The sequence below is a fragment of the Vidua chalybeata genome, chromosome 3, assembly GCF_026979565.1.
Source record: "Vidua chalybeata isolate OUT-0048 chromosome 3, bVidCha1 merged haplotype, whole genome shotgun sequence".
NCBI lineage: Eukaryota > Metazoa > Chordata > Aves > Passeriformes > Viduidae > Vidua > Vidua chalybeata.
Window position 1 is genome coordinate 75467549 of NC_071532.1, and position 21087 is coordinate 75488635.

A 21087-nucleotide genomic window follows, 5' to 3' on the forward strand; every position below is an offset into this window, starting at 1 on the left:
TTGCATAGGTGTGCCCCAAGAAAACCTTCAGAGCACTGACTTGCAAATCCCAGCGAGGAGCAAAGCTAAGGCCAGGTTGGGGAAGAGTGGTTTGGGACAGAGCTCCAGACAGCAAAGGCTGAAACTGGTCATGCAGTGCACCAGCCAGCTTTAGAGGTGTGCCATAATTTCACATTTTGGAATACCGGGAGGGCATTTTCAGCTTACCAAATGAGAAGGTGACTTAATTCTCTTTCAGCCTGCCATATCCTTTGACTGTAAGTGTTAAGAGGCACGCAATGGCAAATTTTTTGGGTGGTTTTGTTTTGGTATTTCTGTTTGTTTGTTTGTTTGTTTGCTTGTTGTGTAGCAACATTCACTGACAAGTCTGTGACCATTTGGGGGAAAAACAAACTCCCACTACCCATATGGGATGATTAGGAAGATATATGTTAACAATGAAGAAGGGAAAAGAAGTGTAGATCTTTTCTCTTGGAATTCAGGAGGTAAATTTCTTCTAAAATATCCGTGACAGGTGCCCTGGCTCTGGTAGACTACTTTTTTGTTAATTTTTTTTAAACCTTAATACTGGAAGTTCACTTAGGTAAGTGTATTTCTTACTGTGGGGCTTACTACAGTAATACAGCAGTTATAAAAATTTTTCTGGTAGTGTATGAATGAAATAAGTGAAAGAAATACAAAATCATATTACCTCACAGAGAGCATAAATCTGAATTTTTTTGGTTTTAAGGTTCAATCTGCCAGATATATTTATTCATTTCCATTCCTGTAACATTATTTGTATATTTGATTATATTTGAAAATGGAATAAAGAAAAAAAACTTTAAAAGTGAAAGGAAATAGAACATGTTAATTCATGTATCTCAACAGAAGATGTTGGTTATTCATGTATCACAGATGATTTTAATGTTTTGAATTGTACTATTAGAAGGGAAAAAATAAAGTTTCAAATAAATTGATACAAGACAGTCTTTTTAGTCTACTCAAAGAAGACTGTTAAGACCAAAATAATTAGAGTGCAAGGCAGATACCTAAAATTGCAGTCTAGCTTTGAGACAGAAAACAAAGTGTATTAGAAAATAAATGGTTAATTTAATCATAAACCAAAGGAAGTTATAGGATGCTCCAAGATACGTACTATGAAAATATATTTGTTACCAATCTGATAAATTGTAGACAACAATGTAGCAAAAGATTATTCTGGGTAGCCAGAATTAAGAAAGGTCATGCATTGGATTAGAAACCCTAACTCTAAGCAACTCTAGGCAGCACAATGACAGATGAATTATTGTAGTCAGCTGCCATATTATTCATGAGAAAGAAGTAACACACACAAAAAAATGACGTATAAGAAACCACACCCCACTGCACCATTTAGCTCTTTTTATCACTACAGTTCAAATCACCTTCACAAGAAAAACATGTGCAAAAGGACAAATAAAGTCTTTCTTGAAAATAAATGCTTTTCACCTGAAAGAGCATGAAAGATACTTCGTGTCAAGAGTGTCACTCTCATTCAGTTGGAGTATCACCTAGCTCTCATCTAGATCAATGGAACCACTTACATGAGGAAAATATTATCTGAACTGAGGCCTTACATGGGAAACAACTAAGAGTTTGCTTGGCAAATGCATGTGAAATTATATTAATTAAAAGAAAATAAACTATTCAGTGGTGTAGGGGGTGAGATTATCCATTTGTGGTGAATGTTTTCATGGGGATAGAGATAGCTAATCTGGTTGCATGAAGGACAGAAGGGGACCAGAGGCAATATTGCAATACTGTGATTTATATTTGTCATACTTACTGATCCGAGCAGAGGTTAGCTTGCCCTTTAGGGTCTCCTACAGCAAAGCCTTTTTTCTTCATTTTACAGCCATGTGGTTTAATTTTATAGAGGATTTGCATCATCCCTGCATTTGTATGAGAAGATTATTACTCTACACAAACCAGAACTGGCTGTAGAAAGACAGTTTGTTAGGTACTTCTATTAACCTTCATCACATTATGGTAAATATGAAAGAAATCACATCCTGAAACTATAGTTGGCAAATTCAAGCCAAAAGGAAATGCATTCTGAATAAAGCATTACTTACCCATGAAACACACTATCACGTGCACTTTCATATTTAAAGGGGATAAAATATGCAAGGTCTTGTGATTAAGTGTATCTGGGAAGTATCAAGTATCTGAGAACAAAACAAGCTTCCACAAATTAGTATGTGTATTACTTGCCAGAAATCTGGTTTACTTGCAGTGGATAATGAGAGATCAGTTTTGGGGAGAGGTAAATCCACAGACCAGGACAGAAGTGGCAGTATTTCTGCATGGAAACTTGGCAAGAGTATGAGAATACGTGAAAGATGACAAAGAGGGAAATCTGCAGAGGGTTGTACTCCTGAGAGATGCAATTCTTAAATTATTCTACTTCAAGGAACACCTTCTCCCATACACTCTGGCAGCTTTCCTGTCAGTAGTGAGGCTCCACATCACTCCACTTCCTGGATCTAGAGGTGAAAGCATTGGAACTCCTGCCATTGCAATCTGTAGTTTCTCTTTCAGAACTAAATAAGGGTTATTGCATCTGCTCTTTTATCCTTTCCCCTCCTACCTCCTAACACAGAAGGGAGATTGAGAGAAGAGATGCTTTCATGCTCTTTCACAGAAGGAAGCTGAGAGATTGAGACTGACTGTAAGAGGAGGTAATATACAGAAACAGGAAATCTACTGGGTCTGATTTTTCACCTCAGCTGGGCTGAAAGAAGAATCTAGGACCGTCACAGATGGAAGTGATCAGATGTCACTTGTGCTGAATAAGAACAGAAAGATACTAACCTCACTGGAGCATATTGCTAGAGTTTATCTGTCACTTACAACTAATTAACTAAAATACAAATTAGCTGCCCTTATGGTCAGGCTCTTCTGTGCACAGTTTTTAGTATGACAAACATCCTAGGCAAAATTGAAGCTTTAAATCTTACAAAGAATTGAAGTCAACAAGGAGCTTATATGTGCGGATACTTGTTGTTGCACCCGGACACAAAGACACTCCTTTAATTCATAGGTGAGAAAGGCAAATTATCTCCTTTCAGAATATCTCCAGATGTTATCACAGGATGATGGCACTGGCTTGTCCTGCTCAAGCTTCCCAGGGGAAGGTCCGCAGCACAATGTGATGTACTAACAGACTGAAGAATGATCAACAAAGAGACAGTATGTTCTCCAAAGGCTCTTGTTCCTCAGTAAAGCAGTTTCCAAATTCAGTTTTATCAGGGGAAGCAGTCTCACAGGACCCAAATGTAGCATGCTTCTGGACCCTCTACAACTCTGCTCTTGTTCCTCGGGAAAGGCAAAGGCTTTTTTTGTTCACTGTATATTTAAAATGAATTTAATTTGTGCTGTTCTATAGAATGTATTTCATTTCCATTAAATGGCAAGATGACACACCATCGTACCTCTATTTCTGTACTGTCTTTCAAAGTGTATTGAAAATTCATAGATTTGGAAAACATGATCTATGTATCTATTTAGCACAATACATCTTTAAATCTCCCAAGGGAAAATTTGACAGTGAATTTTTATTATCATTCTGATATAAGTAAAGACTTTAAAGTGTGAAGTTTCACAGCACTATTTTTGATTAGTGTTATCTAAAATAGCTTTTAAAAACCCAAAACCAAACTGGCATTTTAACTAGAAAAAGAACTTTTTATATGAGCATGCTTTTCAAACAAACCAGTCCCGATTCTCTACAATTTCTTTATGAACCAATAATATTTATTTAATACATTTCCTTCTTTACTATAATAGAGCTACTCTGATTTATAAATCCATCAGATTATTTGAAATTGACAGTGTATGGAAAATCCATCTCTGGTCCAGATTTGGAATGTAAGTGCCATTAGATCTGTAAAACTAAATGCAAAGTCTGATATAATGATTTATTTATTATACATACATGACTTACAAGTGAAGTGTCACAAGGACACTGAATTTTATATTAAAAAGTATATAAAAATTGACAAAAATTGCACAAAAAAATGTACTATGTATTTCATAGAAAATCTTGTGCATGGATAAAAACAGTTCAGCGATTGCTTAGATTAAGACCAAAATTTCAGTTTAGAAGACCTTATTTTATTACTTAAAACTAATTTATTCTTTTACTACTGTAAAGCAGAGTTCAAGGGTTGTTTTTTTTAAACAAAACTAGTTTTAAGGATCACTGTTCTGTGGACAGAACCAAGACTCAATATGATTTACAGAAACAGTGTCTGAGGCTAACCTTCAACAGCTTTCTGAAAGTACTGAAATTTCATTTCAGCCCTGCACAAAGTTGAAAAGAAAGAATGAATGAATCCTGCAAGAAGAAAATTAGTGAAAGCAAACCTTTGTAACTACTACTTTCAAATTATGAAAGTAACAATACTTTCAGATTATGCTCGTTTCCTTACATATGCTTGTGTAGCCCTACAATTCATCCTATATTTCTTCAGTCTCAGATCGAGTTTTGGTGAAGATAGAGTTAGTCAGCTTTAAGGAGGAGGAAATTATTTAAGTATTTTCCCAAAGTCCGGTTAGAGCTTTGCAATTCAGCATAGAGAAGCTCAGCTAGCATGAACTGAGTAGAAGCATAGGGAAGCTTGGTAATGTAAAGAAAATAATTCTAACTACAAGTAAAAATAAGACAGAATCTGGCCTACAGGAGAAAAATGACAAAACAGAATAAAGAGACAATTTTGGATTACATTGTTCTTTTCCCATTAACCATTTCTTTTGGTGGTAACTGAATAGTAACACATTGAATTGAATGAAATTCCCAGTTCCTTTTTTTCCCCACCTTTTTTCTTCCTTCTTCTCTCAGAGGTTTTGTTACCAAATCTGAGGATTGTAGTCCATTTAGCTTGAGTATTTTTGTTCAGTTGTATTATATCTCTTTTCTGTTTTTCTTTGCAGAAGATCTAACACAGCTGGACAAAATGCAATAAAGGATGTGCATCCTACAGAATACAATGAAAAACACTACAAATAAACAGAGAAAATGGAATCATCAAATTCACTAAAAAAGATTTCAAATTCTTCATCAATTTCACAAAGATTTAATGTGTGAGAAGCACAAAAAAATACCCCCAACACTAACAGACACTCTTGATGTATGTTGAATGTTTTGGTGTAACAGTGAATACATCCATGACTGTTCTAACAAAGCAGTACATATAATATGTCATCTTTATCTTCATTTACAATTATCAGGAAGATAGGGCATTTAAAATGGGTTGATCAAGAAGAAGAATATACACTTCTTTTTTTTTTTTATCTCTTATTTAATTTCATTGTACACTCACTCATGTATACACACATCCTTTGTGTGGCTAATACATTTACATAACTTTGAGAATCCTTGTATACGTGTATGATCTGACACATATATCATACACATACAATATTAGATTGTATAAAATAGTACAGTATAATCTGTATAAATTGAGGTGATTTTAAAAATAAGTGTCTGGCCTAATACTATATGCAGGACAGGAAGACACCTCATTACCATTTAAGCCTTTCTCCTGTAAATATTTCCATTTAGCAAGTTTCTACATTTTTATTAACATAGTCATTCAAAACCTCAATGCAATTTTTTTAGTACATTCTTTGGGGTACAAATTGTCTTCTTGGCTTAGTGACATAATAAATGCTAGCACTTCATGCTAGGAAACTATGGAGGACTAACTAGGTTAGTCTTACATCTTCGTTAATCACTGTTACAATATATGCAACGTGAAAACTAACTTCACCCGTGAAAATTTGCCAAGAAGTCACAAAATCCCTGCGTGTATTTAAAACAGCCATTTAAAAAGAAGATAAGCCTACTCACTGTTTTGCACAGCTCCCCTTTCTAAATACACATGCATGAGGATGTGTATGACAGACGGCAGAGGATGAGAAAACCAAGAGTCTGCACTATGCCTACACTTATCATGGTATCCAAAGTATCAACAGAGCATTCTGAATGAAACACAAAAACTGTCATATTCTAAGCCATATTAATTATTCAGCAAGTGAAAGAAATACAGTGCATTTTGGAGCCTCTCTACACCCTTCTCGGAAGTCACAGGGAGCCCACAGGGAAAGTGCTCAAAGCCTGGAGTATGGTGGCTGCTTATCTGTCAATGCTGAGGATTACAATATTATTATTAGTAGTAGTAATTCTAATTTTGTCTTATCTACCTAAAGGTTCCACAAACAAACCTCCCCCCCAGTTTAAATTCCCATTTATGGCATAACATTTTCTATATCAGGATCCGCATCTGCGCAAGGCGTGTTTCAGATTCTCACACAATCTTGCCACCGAATTGCAATTACACCTCTCGCTCTTCGCTGCCTTCGCTTGCTCCCGAAAGACGATAGTCACTTATTCTGTTTACATCGCAGTATCTATCCTTGGAAAGGACACGGCCATGCACTTTTAGCCGAGCAGTACAAAACCCGGTCCATGCCGCTCAGCATCGGCCCCGGGAAGGTTGAGCGGGACAGAGGTGGAGGAGGCAGGGGCCGAGCGGGGGGCGCGGAGCGGGGACCGCAGCCGGGGCCGCCGCCTCTCGCCGCGGGGGCTGCGCGCCCCCAGCCCCGGCGCGGCCCGGGAGAGGAGCGCTCGCCCCGAGCCACCGTGCCCCGCGCACCCCGCTCCGCTCCGCGGCCTCATTCGGGGAGCGGTAAGTTTTTGTGTCCGTCCCGCAGCTGTTTCAGTCCGAAGGAGCGAGGGGTGAGTTTAGAGAAAGGAAAGCGGAGGGGCGGGGGGAGCGTGATGGATCCCCGGCAAAAGCTCTCCCGATTGCAGGATGAGAGCTGACAAGAGAGATTTGGCAAGTTCCTCTCTCCCTCGGGTTTCACTTTTTTTTCCCTCCCCCTCCTATTTAAATTGTCTCATTGTTAGAGGATTACACGCGCTTCAGGTTACACCCGGAGAGGGCAGGGGGGAAGCAGCCGCTCCTTTCCCTCCCCACATAATATCTATATTGCCATTAACCTGTTCTTCATATTTGGGGCAAACCAGAGACGCGGGGCAGAAAACACGAACGCAACAGAGGGAAGGAATCCCAAGTGATGTCAGCCCCGAGGAACTTGGCTGTTCTGGCAGGGCTGTCTCGGGGAACCATCCCGCAGCTCCTGCCGAAGTTTTCCTTTCGGTGGCATCAACCCAGTGCGCGCTCAGGCCGGCTACGAGCGGGCACCGCGCGGGGGCAGCGCGGGGACCTGCCGGCGGCTGCTCGGCTTCGGGCAGAGGCCGGACCCTGGCCAGGACCCCTCTCTCTCGGTACCCCGGCGGCTGCGACACGGGGAGACCACAGGGAACCCTGGGGGAGGGATGCACGGACGTCCCCTCGCTCGCAGGACGATCCGGGCAGTCGCCTCCAGGCGTGCGGGACGGCGCCGGGAGCCGGCCGGGCTCGGCGCCCCGTTCGCGGCTCAGCCCCTCCGTCCCGGCGCTGCGCCCCGCGCGCAGCCCGCAGCTGCCCGGCACCGGCGGACACCCGACACCGCCGCGCGCTCATTGGCCGGCGCCGCCGGCCCCGCCCCCCTGGCCGCGGCGACTCAGGGGGCGGTTCGGCCCGCCGGCCGCCGATAGGTGCTGTTGATTGGTCAGAAGGGGCTGTCGGTCACGTTGAGGGACGGGCCGCTCCGCCGCCGAGGCCCCGCCCCCTTGCCCTCATAGATATTATCGGCGCGCGGCGCGGGCGGCCGGGCTGCAGTCGGGGCTGGCGGGCGGCCGGCCCGGTGCGGGAGCCGGGCGGCGGCGCGGAGGCGGAGGAGAAGGAGGCGAAAGAGAAAAGCAGCCTGGAGGGAGGGAGCGCCGAGCCACAGACTAGCGCAGCAAATTCTCCACCGTCCTCTAGCACCCACCAAGCGGCGGCAGTGGCAGTGTCTAGGAATAGAGAGCTAGAAATATAAAATCACCCCGCTCCTGCACCATGGCTTTCCAAAGTAGGCTCCCTTCTTGGATTATTTTGTGCTCCGTCTGGCTGTTCCGCTTTGCACACACGGGGGAGGCACAGGCTGCAAAAGAAGGTAAGGTGATGCGGAAAACAAAAAGTTTGAGCTTATTTATTGCTTTTGCCCACGAAGTCTGTTTGGTGGTTTAGTAGGGGACCTTCCTCCCCTGCCAGGTGAATCAGCCCCCCTCTCAGGGGAAAAAAAAAAAAAAAAAAAAGACTTTTTAGTTCAGGTGGGAGGGAGGAAAAAGCACGGTATTCACTGGGGACTGTGCGTGTGTGCATATGAGGGACCGGGACAACTGCCTTTGCTCCCAGGAATGAGGTTTGCGAGGCATTCGCACGTGATGAGGAGGAATGGGGCTGGGAGAGCCCCCGGCCCGGCTATCCGTGCCGGGGAGCGTCGCTCTCCCGTGCCAGCCCTGATCCTGCCGAGGAGGTGCAGGGAGGGCGGGTTACCTCGCTGCTCTCTGGGCAGGGGCTGAGGGCCGAGTTTTAGGGCTCGGGACGCTTGGCGGGAGGCAAGGCACAGCGCTTAGCTGGGGCTGCGGGGCACTCCCCGCCGCTCCCCACCGGGGGCCTGCAGCGCTCCGGCCCAGCGGGGCTGGGCACAGACCGCGGGAAGGAGCATCGGGGTGCAGTTTTGCACGTCCCAGCCGTGCAGGCTGGACATGTATTTAGAGGATACATACGGCCCGGCGTCATGTGCCTGCAATGTGTGTGCTCTCCCCTGGTATCGCTGGAGAGAGGTTTAGGGGTTTTACACTATCTGCGTAGCACAATGGAGCTTCCCCGTTTTCATCAGTCCAATACTGGTATCTGTGTAAGGCGCACCCCGCACATTTGTTTCCCCCGCGCACGGAGACAAATCAGGCAGTTTTGTATCAGAGGCTGATGGAGGTGTTTAAAATCAATTCACAAAGCCCATCTGGGAACCTCTTTTTTTCACGCTGAGAAAATCCGAAATGATTTAAAGGAGCGCCCTGCTCGGGCTTGACAGCCGAAGGCGAAGGTCCGTCTCCATCTTCGGGGAAGGGGTCGAAGACACACACGACATGACATGGGAAGGGGGAGGCAGGGCATTTTCGGTGCCTCTGCATATGTATGCGTTTGGGGTTTCCCCCCCCCGCCTCAGATGGATGCGTCAGTATTTTTCATCAAACCTCTGGCATGCAATAAAATATCATTTGGAGCTTTAAAAAATGCCTCAGTTAAAATGTACTCTGCCCTTAAAAGACGAAGTCGATGGCGAGATTAGAGAGGGAAAGAAGAAGGAGCCTTTCCGTAGCAGCATTTCGAAAGTTTATTTGGAGGGGCTGTAAAGCACAGAAACCCTTCCGCGGGGAGCACTAACCCGTAGCCGTGGGGTGCGGAGAGGAGAAGGGCCGGGCAGTCGGACGGGGAGGCAGGCGGGGAGGGTGCAGACTGCCTGCCCCGCTCTGTCCTACGGATTGCTCCGTGATCGGAGCTACGCCGATGCTTCCCAGTGGTAGCCTATCCCGTTTTTTTTCTCTGTTATACGTGGGTGCTTATATATGCATCTATACCTATGAGTGTGCGTGTATAATGTCTGTATATTCGGGGGAAATCACTTAGCCAAAGGAGGGTCAGGAGGGGGCGAGCGGCAGACAGGGATTGATAGCGGCTACCTGCTGCAAGCGCAGAAAACTCTGGCGGAAGAAAGAGCGAGTTAAAAAAAAAAAAAAAAAACAAACAACAACAACAAAAAAGTAATTTTACAAATTCACCGCCGGCCCCGCCGAAGGGCCGGCGGCGACAGCAGCCGCGCGTGGTTTCCTACCCCTCCCCGCTGGGTACGGAAAAGGGATGGGAGGGGTAAAAGGCTAAAAAGTTCTCCAAGTTTTCTTTCTGTAGCTCAATAGAAGCCGCGGTGAGATGCTGGAGAGGAACGGGGCAGCGTCCCTCTGTCTCTCTAAGCCAGAAAGCGACCGCGTTACCTGCGGAGCCCTCTGCCAGCGGCCAGGACCCTCGGGTCCAGCGCAGACACGGGGAGCGGACTCTCCCTTCGCCCCGTGGCTGTGAGAGTTCGGGGCTCCGTTCAGGGGCCGCTGTCCTGGGCGCTTCCTCCCTGCAGCGCGGCTGTCGGGGGTGTGCTGGAGGCGGCCGCGGGACCGGCGCTCCGCCGCCAAGCCCCGCTCTTCGGCGCGGGGGCGCGTCCGCCTGCGCGCAGCTCCGCGCAGTGCCCGGAGCGCGACTGCGGCTTCCCGCGGAGGCGAGAGGCCACTGCTCCCCGCCTGCGCGGAGCCCCGCTGAACCTGTTTCCCGCGGCCGCGCCCCCGCGCTTCGCTCGCCGCCTCTCCGCCTCCTTTCGCTCTCCGTCGCGCCGCGGAAAGCGCTGCGCGGCTCCCCCGCGGAGGGAACGCGCTGGGGCCCCGGTGCGCTCCCGGCGCGGGAAGCTGCGGACCCCCTGCGGCTGCCGGCGGGGGGCGCGGCGCCGTTCCTCCGCATCACTTCCCCGCGTTGCTGAAAGAGCCGTGACAGCCACGGGTCTCCCCGCGCAGGGAGCAGGGCAGCAGCCTCTGGCTTGGAAAGCTCTTCCCCGGTAACTTGGGATGCCAGAAGGAACGCCACGATTTCTTTGAAAGGGTTGTTTGCAGAGCAGGGGTTTCTGTGTTAGGGTTTTTTTTTTTGTTTGTTTGTTTCTTTGTGGGTTTTCTTTTTGTTTGTTTTGTTTGCTTGTTATCTTTTCTCTCTCTGATGTGCTCACCCGTTGCTACGTGATGGAGAATTACTGCCAAATAAAAAGTATAATGAATTGCAGCCGTAGTGTGCTGGTGCCGAAATGGTTAAATTTTTGGTGGTACCTTTTTTCCCAGGACCATTATAAATGTTCTTATTTAACAAGCCGCCACATACACCACCTGCTTTTCTATAGAAAGTGTTACAAAGTAAAGCCCCTTGAATCCAGCCTTAATGACTTAAGCAGGTAATCTTTCTAGAGGGAGACTATCAAACTTCCTTAATGAGTAGTTCCACTTCATTACTGAAATACAGGCCTGGAAGCTACCGTTTTGTGTTCAGCTAACATTCCATGTATTACTGTATGAATTTTTAGGCATCTTTTTAGTAATTCACTGAAATTTTGTGTTAAATTCTCCTTGGAGAAAGGGCCAAAGCTAGAATTAAAACTGTTTTGTTAGAACTGACAGAAGTTGCTTCAAGTTACAGCCTTAAGTCACACATCTAAATATCTTAGACAGTACAGAAATTCTGTGTATAAAGTTATAAATAGCTTTATAGCTAAACATATATGGAATAGGTTCAAATTATGAATGCTACTAAAGAGTTGGTTTATTAGGCTGTGACTAACCACTTTCAGAGGTAGGGTTACATTTAGCTGAAAATCATTGTGGTGCTGCTAGGACTGATGTCTTTCTGTATATAATTGTCACCATGATGTGAAGATTTTAAGAAGCTGTTACCATAAAGTGAATTAGTCTGATTTTGTGTATGCGAGGTGTGAGGTAATTGCAGAGTCTTTTTTTTCTGTATTCCTAGTTGTCATTTATTTGCAGAATTTTTGCTTTATCACCAAAGGGAAGTATTTTTCACTTTGACACTCAAAAAGGATCATTGTTTTTCAATGCAACCCTCGGTGAGGTATAGACCAGTCTTGTATAAATCAGTTTGGAAACGTGTTGAAATGTCTGTGTGCTTTAAGCTGATTGTAATGACCAGCATATGGAAAATGTCCTTATGAAAAAGGAGAGGGAGGAAGCATGCATCTTAATGACTGATTAATAGCACTTCAGAGAACTAAAAACGCCTCACTTTGTTTTAAACAATGAAACTGTAAAGATTTATGTATTTATGCTCATGTATAAACAGGTATGTATATCTGCTTATATGTGAATGATACAAAATAATTTGTCTGCTTACGAATAAATAGCTAGTTGTGGTTGCAGATAATTTTTTATTAATATGAAGAAGACATGTTAATCTGTACAAAAATTATATTAATTCTACGACTTTTTAAAATTCATATTTTGTTCCTTAGTTTTAAATCCCCCTTTGTTATTTTTAACAAGCTGTGGAATTTCTTTTTTTTTTTTCCTTTTTTTTTAGTAATACTGCTGGACTCTAAAGCACAACAGACAGAGTTGGAATGGATTTCCTCTCCTCCCAATGGGGTAAGTACTGCAGGCAAAGCTTAAGTTCCTAAAGATGAGTAGTTAGTTTATCGAAGCATTTGAAAGACCTGCTTTAAACTAGTTCGCCCTCATAGTTCTCTCAGTAATCATACCAAGTGTTTATGGCTTCTTCATTTTTAGAATGAAACCTCAGATTACAGTGTACAAATGTACAAGCCAATTAAAAGCAAGTGGTTCTTTGGAAACTTTTGTTACTTTTATGTTTTGTAGTGTATTCCTTTGTGCTGTACGAAGGATTACACTGTATATTTATAACACAGTATTTTAAATCCCTTTTTTTTCTTCCTTTAGAAACAACAGATCTGCTTCTGTGTGGAAACTTTCTAAAAATATGTTTTTCATTTTCTGTAGAATGGGTGATCATAAATTTGTTTACGATGTTTTCTTTGTAAATGAATAGCACAGATTGAAGTGCTCTAAAATAAAAACATTTATATTGCAGATGTGTTTGAAATGACATTCCAAACTTGAAACATCCCCAAGCCTTGAGGAGCTTGATATCTGGAACTAGGCACGAATTATGTGGTTAAGGCCACCTCCAGCTTGCGTACAAACTAATCTCTTGGCATTCTATGAAATGTACCATTGTAAATTACATCATTATAAAAATGACATGTTTAGAAACATCAGTGTTATTGTCCTATTATATATGTAAAGTTGGGAAATGCTGCTTTCAGTCTGAATTAAAAGTGTTATAAAACCTCTTCTTCCTCGAGCTTTCAGGAAGAACATTTTCAGAGAGATATAATGGATATATTGTCCTATCTTAACTCAGTCCTACATGAACTTAGTCTGAGCAATCATAAATTACATGGACAGTTCTTGCTCATGGAAACAGTCTTGCTGAATCCATTGTGACCCCTTGCACGAACAAGAACTTGGGGGATCAGTCCCTTAATCTTCAGTTCATTAAAAAATCTGGAGCCAGAAGAGCGTGAAGTCTGAGTAGGGATATCAAAGTGTAACAAATCCTTTAAATAAGAAGAATGAAAATGTGGAAGTGTCTTTCTTTAAAAGCAAGATTGTAGTATCAATACAAGCATAAACTGGAAACTAAATCTAAGGACTTTGGAAGGAAGGTAATGCAGGCTCAATGTGTATGATGGCCAGTAACCTCAGCATTAGTGTTTTGCGCTGATTGAAGCCTTTACCAGAGGTGTTTGAAAGATTAGCTTGGTGGCATTTATATTAAGCTAACTTGTAGATAATGAAAGACATGTCAACACATGTTGCACATCAGCAACATCATGAAAGATGAAAGTAGAGTCCAATTCAACAAATAGTGAAAAGCGAGTTTCAGAGGTAGAAGCGAATTTCAATCACAAATTAAAAGTTAATCAAAACTAATGGCTAGATTTGTATGTGTGAAAATGTTCAGAAAAAGTTGTCTGTAAATTAACATAAAAGTACCATTTTAATAATGTAATTTTGAAAAGAAATGTTTTTCTAATTTTGATTACTGAATTATTTACTATGCAATAAAGACTTCATGGAATGAACACAGAAAATTTTGAGAGAAACTACTGCATCATCACAGTAGAGAATGTATCAGACACTCATTAAATGCCTCATTCAACTGCAAATGCTACATTTAATGCTGTTAAGGTAACTAAGAAGTTAAAATACCATAAATTGAAACCAATAGAACAAGGCATATTCAAGCAGATTTGCATGTATAACACCATGTTTTGCAGTAGGACAAAGAAAAGTGAGTTTTCTTTCTGTGAAATGGTTCACTATAAGAAAACTTCAATGAATGGTAACCTCAGCTGCCATAGGTGAAAACATCTTGAAGTACTTGAAGTATTTTTTTTTCCTTGCAGACACTCTGATTACATAATTGCGTCATAAACCACATTTCCCTAACAGTTTGGCTTTGTCAAAATACAGAAAAATAGCTCCACTGCTTAATGCTAGGGATGACAAAAAGTAGTGCTTATTGTGTGAATTTAGTTTTTCTGTATTTTATTTTCCTTGACTGTAACATAAGAATCTCTTTGATGCTAGCTAGTCTCATGTAGTGGGATTTTGACTCTGAGAAAACTCATTTATGTTGTATTATGAAGAGTAAGTTGATTTTGTAAAATGTATTTTGTTTGTTGCTTTTTTTTTTTTTTTTGTTTCAGTTTGTTGTTTTTTTTGAGGAGCAATAGTGATTTGTTTTGATGGAGCAATCCACATCAAAACTCAAGGAGACAGATTCTGTTGTATGGTGCATGAGAGTTACTTTCATGTCAAAGATGACATTGTCTTACTGAATATCTTCTTTCAGAATCTGGCTTGGTGTCTTAAGGGAAGAATTCTTACACAAGATAAAATATAAAAAAAAAACCCAAAAACACCCCAACAAAAAAACCAGGCCAAACCATCTCAAAGGACATAGCATTACCTGGCAAAATTTTAGGCTTTATGCCTTTTTTGCCACCTTGATGGGATTTTTTTTTTTAATGGGGAGATGTTTTTTATTATCATGGTATAGCCAAAACCCTCTCAGTCCAAGGACCTGTTTTTCTTTTTCTTGTTTTTTCTAGCTCTTGTAGAGGTGAAAAAAAATTACTCATTCAGTTCTAATAAATCTGTTATGAAGATAGACATTCTTTTGTTCAGAGGTTAATACTGTTCCATATGCAATCACTTCAGTTAACTCCATGAGCATTTAATAATCTATTTCAATCATTTAATACCATATGCATATAATATATAATACTGTATATATCTCATCTATAGGTCCTTGAAATGCTCTTTGATATTTACAACTTCTGTGCATTTCAGCATCTGCAGCTGTGATATATTTTGTGATGATTCAGCCACATCTGTTTTTTCCTGAAACAGACAACAACTTTAAGATGGTCTCATTTACTGTCAAATAGGCTTGCAGAGTAATGTACACTCTGTGGCTCCTGATCTGGGAAACCAATGCCTTCCATGCTTGGTTGCCAGCATAAGGAATGTCAGTGGATGCTCCATCCTGCAGAGGTGCCGACTATACGAGTCCCACAAAGCACTTAAGCATGTGCTTACCATTAAGCTCATAAGTACAGTCACTGATCTTAAGCATGAGCTTAAGTGCATTATTGACACAGGGCCAGAGGGCTGGGTGCCATCCTGAGAAGTCATGGTTGCCTGTATCCTGGGGTGACGACAGCTCACCCCCCCTCCTCTAATTTACTACAGCTGCAGTTTCTGCAGGCACTGAAATGTTACAAGAAATGTGAAAAAAGGTGAGAGACAAGGATTGTTTTGGTTACACCTGGGCAGATCTGGCAGGTTTGCCATTGCTGGAGGTGCAAATTCCCACGCTGCCAAAGGCTGTTAAAGATTGGGGATTGTTAAAGGCTTACCAGCTCATTACACAGTTGGTAACCTAAAGAGAGAGAATCAACAAAACTCAGGCTTTGAACCAGAGAGCTTTCAGTCATATGGGTTGTTTTTAATTCTGTATGCCGTCTCATGGTTCATTTGAACTCTCAGCTAAATGAAGTTTGCCCCTTCTAATATGGGTGCAGCCACTGGACAAAAGGTGAGGTGAGGAGGAGCTGCTACTTACCCTTTCAGTTTGTAAATAAAACAGAAGGTAGACTGAAAGAAAGGGTGACAACTAAAATGTTTTCTTGCTTTCAGATTTTTAATTCTGTCAAATTTCTCTTGCCCTCTCTCTATGCCATTTCAATCACATAGGGGTGGGAATCATCTGGCTCATGAGTTTCAGGACCTGATCCCATGCTTTCTATACAGCTGCAAGTTTCATTGGAAGTTTTACATGCACAAGTTTTATTTACACTAATGCTAAGCAATTTCAGTTTCTAAGACTTCACTGATTTTAAGTTTCTTTGGAAGAGAAGCTGCCTCCCTCCTTTTGGTCTTTGCTCACTCAAAACTGTTGTGACATTAAAGAAATGTATGTGAGCTCAGGGTGAAATCAGAACCTGGTATGCTAAACAGCCTTTTCCGAAGTTACCTACCCCTTTGCAACTGTGCCCCTGATATGACATGATGATTTTAGAAGTTGTATGTGGGACAGACATGAATGGAGAGAGAGCCTACTCCTGCATTAATATATATTTTCTTCTTTTGGGTGCTGAACAGTATTTTTAACAACTTACTGTTAAAAAGAAGGGAAATGTGAGTTGTGTGAAGTTTTTTAAAATACTCTGTAGTTATATCTGGTGACATACTTCCTGTTTATTACTAACTGTTTGTTATCATTTTAGTGGGAAGAAATTAGTGGACTGGATGAAAACTACACTCCTATACGAACATACCAGGTATGCCAGGTGATGGAATCAAACCAAAACAACTGGCTTCGGACTAACTGGATTGCAAAAAGCAATGCACAAAGGATTTTTGTAGAACTGAAATTCACTCTGAGGGATTGTAACAGTCTTCCTGGAGTTCTGGGGACTTGTAAAGAAACTTTTAACTTGTATTATTATGAAACAGACTACGACACTGGCAGGAATATCCGAGAAAACCAATATGTAAAAATAGACACTATTGCAGCAGATGAAAGCTTTACCCAGGGTGATCTTGGGGAGAGAAAAATGAAACTTAACACAGAGGTGAGAGAAATTGGACCTTTGTCCAAAAAAGGATTCTATCTTGCATTTCAGGATGTAGGGGCCTGCATTGCTTTGGTCTCTGTCAAGGTCTACTACAAGAAGTGCTGGTCCATCATTGAGAACTTAGCTATTTTTCCTGACACAGTGACTGGCTCAGAGTTTTCCTCTTTAGTTGAAGTGCGAGGAACTTGTGTCAGCAGTGCGGAGGAGGAGGCAGAGAACTCGCCGAAGATGCACTGTAGCGCGGAGGGAGAATGGTTAGTGCCTATTGGAAAATGTATCTGCAAAGCAGGATACCAGCAGAAAGGAGACACGTGTGAACGTAAGTAAACACACAACTTGAAATTGTAGGTCATGTTCTACCAGATTTTTCTTTTTTTTTTTTTCACTTTTTTCACTTTTTTTTAAGAGAAATGCATCAGCAGTCTGCTTTTAAAGTTTTCAGATCCTCAGTCTGTAGTTCACACTGAATCTGAAGTTCATACTGGTTAATCTAAATCAGTCTGTCTGTCTGATTATGAAAATCAGTGGTTGCTCAATGCTGTTTTGAATTTAAAGAAAAAGGTTGAAGTCGTAAGTATAAAGATAGGTTCGGGACTAAAATTATAGACTGTTTCTTGCACCTTTTGTAAGGCTGAGTAAGTCATACCTATCACAGAACATTGTAGCAATAATGTCAGGTGTGAGTAGGTCAACAGTCTGTTCTTTCACATGATCTCTGCCATAATTATAAGAAAGCTAAAATGGATGTAGTAAACAGAATGGGTGTGGTTAGTAATGGGAAAAATACACGTAAAATCAAAACCAAGCTAAAGATTTGTGTCAAGCGTTTAAAACCTCTAAATGTAAGACAGATATTTAAAATAGAGTATCAAATTTTCAGAATAAAGTATAATATCCTTTCTATAATTTTTTTTTGCACAAAACTTTGGCTTGCAATTGAATCATTGTGATTATTTTAAAATACTAGAAGATCAGAGACTGCTGAGTTGTACTTCCTGATTCAAGACTGATTCAGTTAACCATGTTCTTAGAATTATATTTACCCTTAGCATTGCTGTCACTGGGGCTACAGGCATAAGACATTTATTGTCTTTGCTTCCAATAAGAACAAGAGAATGTGCAGTTTGTTTGGAGACAGGTATGTTAATATACATTTAATACAAGGTCTATAATTTTTTATCACAAGATAACACAAGAAGTTCTATATCAATATGTGTTTATTGCAATGTAGGTAGACATTTGTTGATGAGAAATATTGTAAGTGAAAAAGTGGAAAAATCCCCACAAATCTATGAAGAGGAGAAATGTACATAATCTCAAAAACAAAGCTGGTAGCACTCATTGAGTCTGAGGTGCCTTAGTCTGATGAGGACTTCAAAAACTGTAGAGGATTTGGGACATCCTAAAAAAAAGTAAACGAGTCTCTTGATTAATAGTTTGTACACATGAAAAAAACACAGTTCTGCTTTTGACAAGTTTCTATGAGGAAATTCAGTAGAAGGTGAAGTGAGTGGAGTTGATCTCAGGGCTTTGTAACTCCACACAAATCTTTCATTGTTCTGTTGGGAAGGGATGAACGCTTAAACACTGCAGAGGGTGATCTCATTAGGAGTAATTGTAATGTGAAAAACTGCCCTGGCAAAACTGTTCAGTAGACTGTATTAGAGGTCTGTTAAAAATATTAAGTGCTGTGTCCCATAGAAGTCTGTGTTGAGGTTTCAGATTTTTTTTTCTGAGTGACTGATTTTTTTCCCTTTTTTAGTTAATTTGCTCTTGATTACAGACCTAGTTATCATTAATGTAATTAATATACTAATTTTATTTGACTTTCAATAAGGGAGAGAAAATATTAAAAAAAACAAACAAACAGTATATGTTAGGAAGGGGGTGGGGGACATAACCTGAGTGAGCATGGCAGGGATGGATAGAGAAGAAATTTATGTTTGATGACTGGAATTCAAGTAACCTGTTTACTGAATAGGCTTCTTAATTTCTAACTGCACTGATGTTGACAAAAGAATTAAATGATAACTTGTACTTGAGCCTGGTGGCGTGCTCATTTGCAAGAACATTTCCCATTTTTGGCTTGCTTCCAAAGCAATCGCTGGGAGAACACGCTACTCTGGAAGCAGTCCAGAGGATCATTTATGGTATTTTTCCTCTTTTCTTTCAGTGATCCTGTTAAGAGTTTCAAAACAAACTCTGGCCCCATATTGAGGCAAGCTAATGTGTTTGAGAGGGAAAAGGTAGTGGGCAGGCACTCGTCGAGTGCACGCTGAGTCAGAGCGATCTGGGTGACTGTGGCACACGCTTGTAATTGCTGTCTGTGTGTCCTGGCTGGGCTTGAGGATGTTATTAAGTATGATCAACTATGTGGTGACCGATAATGCAGCTGGCACACTGATACTGCGTCTGTTTTTTGTGACAGATATTGAGAGGAACTTATCTCTACATTGACACTAATGCAACTGGCTATCTGTTACTGTCAAGCTGTGTAACAGATCAAGTGGAACCAAGTTGCTGTGTACTTCCTTAACCCAGAGCTTTTGTAGCCCTGTCTGAGGGCTCACTTCTGCAAATACTTTGTACCTGGCATGCTGTGTGACTTCTTTGGGACTACTCAGGGCAGAAAGTATTGTGCTCTGTCAGGATGCGCAGACGTCTGTGATTCTTCCCTCACACTTGCTAAAGCTCTGCTGAATTAACTTAACACAATAGGGTTGTCCTTTAAAGATACAGAATAATACCTTATCTGGCTGTGTTGCAGCAAAGGTAGGAGTAGATGACCACATTGTAGTTCCAAATATCTCTTCAGCCTGTAACTCAGCAGGGATTTTCATTTGTGTTACACTAGCTTGATTGGCTGTCTTTGATTGAATAATGTGTGCCTTTTGCATACAGCTCCTCTCCTGTTTATGAAATTTATTGAGTTCAGGTACTAAAACAATTGAATTTTGATTTATACACAACTCTGCAGTGGATGCATTTCTTTCGTTTTTTTTTTTTTTTTTTTTTTTTATGAATGTAAGTAACTTGTAGTGCTGGGAAGGATAAGGAAGAAAACAATCATGAGTGGTGAAACACATAACCTGGAAAATAAGGTTCCCTGTGTTCCCTCTTTGTGCTGCCACACCTCTTCATTGCTTGATCTTTCAAACTGAGTTTGGATGTACACCGATTACTTCTCACTATACGAGTGCCAAAGAATCCTTGTGACCTCAGTGGTCTAAAACATACAAAAGAGAGCCAAATTTCAGAGAGATCACAAATGCAATTTAAAGCAAAATCTTAAAGCTGTGTGAAACAAACATAAAGAAACTAGGCGAGCCTCTGAACTTTCAGCTGCAGATTGTTTTGCTTATGTGCAAGGAGACTCTTTCCTCAGTGTTGATCTTAGGTCTGCTGGTGTGTAGCACTATGCTTAGGTGTGGAAATTGTGCATTTTAAAGGATATCTTGAAGGGTACCTAGCAGCAGTATCAGAAAGGTACTTAGACATATTCAGTTCTTTTAACACTATGCATTACATCTGTTATGGAAAAAAAAAAAACAACATCCAACCAACCAAAAAACCGTCATCCAACCAACAAAAGAAACTCCAACCACAAAACCCAATGGACTTCTCAGTTACTGTAGTGGACTCCCAATAGGTCTAACTTGGACTTTTCTGAGAGTGGAGTTCATTTGATATGTTATGCATGTAAAGGAATACACTGTGATCAGTGATTGATATTTGAAGGTGAAAATAATTCTATGAGAGCTTCTACTATAATGTATTTTCCATCTGTTTCATGTTAGTTGGGGGTGGAGAGGGAGAGAATTAAATTTATTCAATCAGAGCAGTAGAGTGATATTTCAGAAGGAATGAAGCTTCTCTTAACATTACTGAACTGAGAAATTACATGGATCTCTGGGCACCAAGTCCAAAAAATCCCATTCCTAGGGAAAGCCAAATGGGTGCATTTTACTGTCAAACATATTATAATACTGTATGCATTAACAGTTGTTTTATTGGCCTCCAAATGAGGAAGGGATTATAGCTATTTGCACATTTTGTCTTGGTGAGGTAAAAAGGGAGCTACAGGCTTTTCTTTCCAGACTTTGTCAAGTGCTATACACTGTGCCAAAGAGCAAGCTGCATCTGTTCCTGCTCTTTTTTCTTCTTGGGACAAACACTTTACCTCTTCACTTTGTGAGATATTACTTGATAACAGATCCAGAAAGTGGATTTGCCTTATGTGCATCATATTTGTGGTAAAGTATGTGTGGTTGTGGTTTTTTTTTATTCTTTCTTGTGTGTTTTGTTTTTTAATGTTACTCCATTTAGGAGCTGATGTGCTACACATTTATTAATAGAGGGCAA

At 41.4% G+C, this 21087-nt stretch overlaps 1 protein-coding gene across 7 annotated transcripts in view; it reads left to right on the forward strand.

Annotated features, from left to right (window-relative positions):
- The first annotated feature begins 5127 nt into the window (after positions 1 to 5127).
- EPHA7 (EPH receptor A7) overlaps positions 5128 to 21087 on the forward strand; it is a 165522-nt gene continuing 149562 nt past the window's right edge. For 4 of the 7 annotated variants that reach the window (XM_053937497.1, XM_053937496.1, XM_053937493.1 and 1 more), the window contains exons 1-3: positions 7808 to 8067; positions 12078 to 12142; positions 16375 to 17044. In XM_053937497.1, the coding sequence (XP_053793472.1) occupies positions 7971 to 8067; positions 12078 to 12142; positions 16375 to 17044 (832 nt within the window). In that variant the 5' untranslated portion in view covers positions 7808 to 7970. Of the gene's footprint in view, positions 6714 to 7807; positions 8068 to 12077; positions 12143 to 16374; positions 17045 to 21087 lie in introns of those variants that run through there. The other 3 variants (XM_053937492.1, XM_053937490.1, XM_053937491.1) reach the window with 1 other exon arrangement.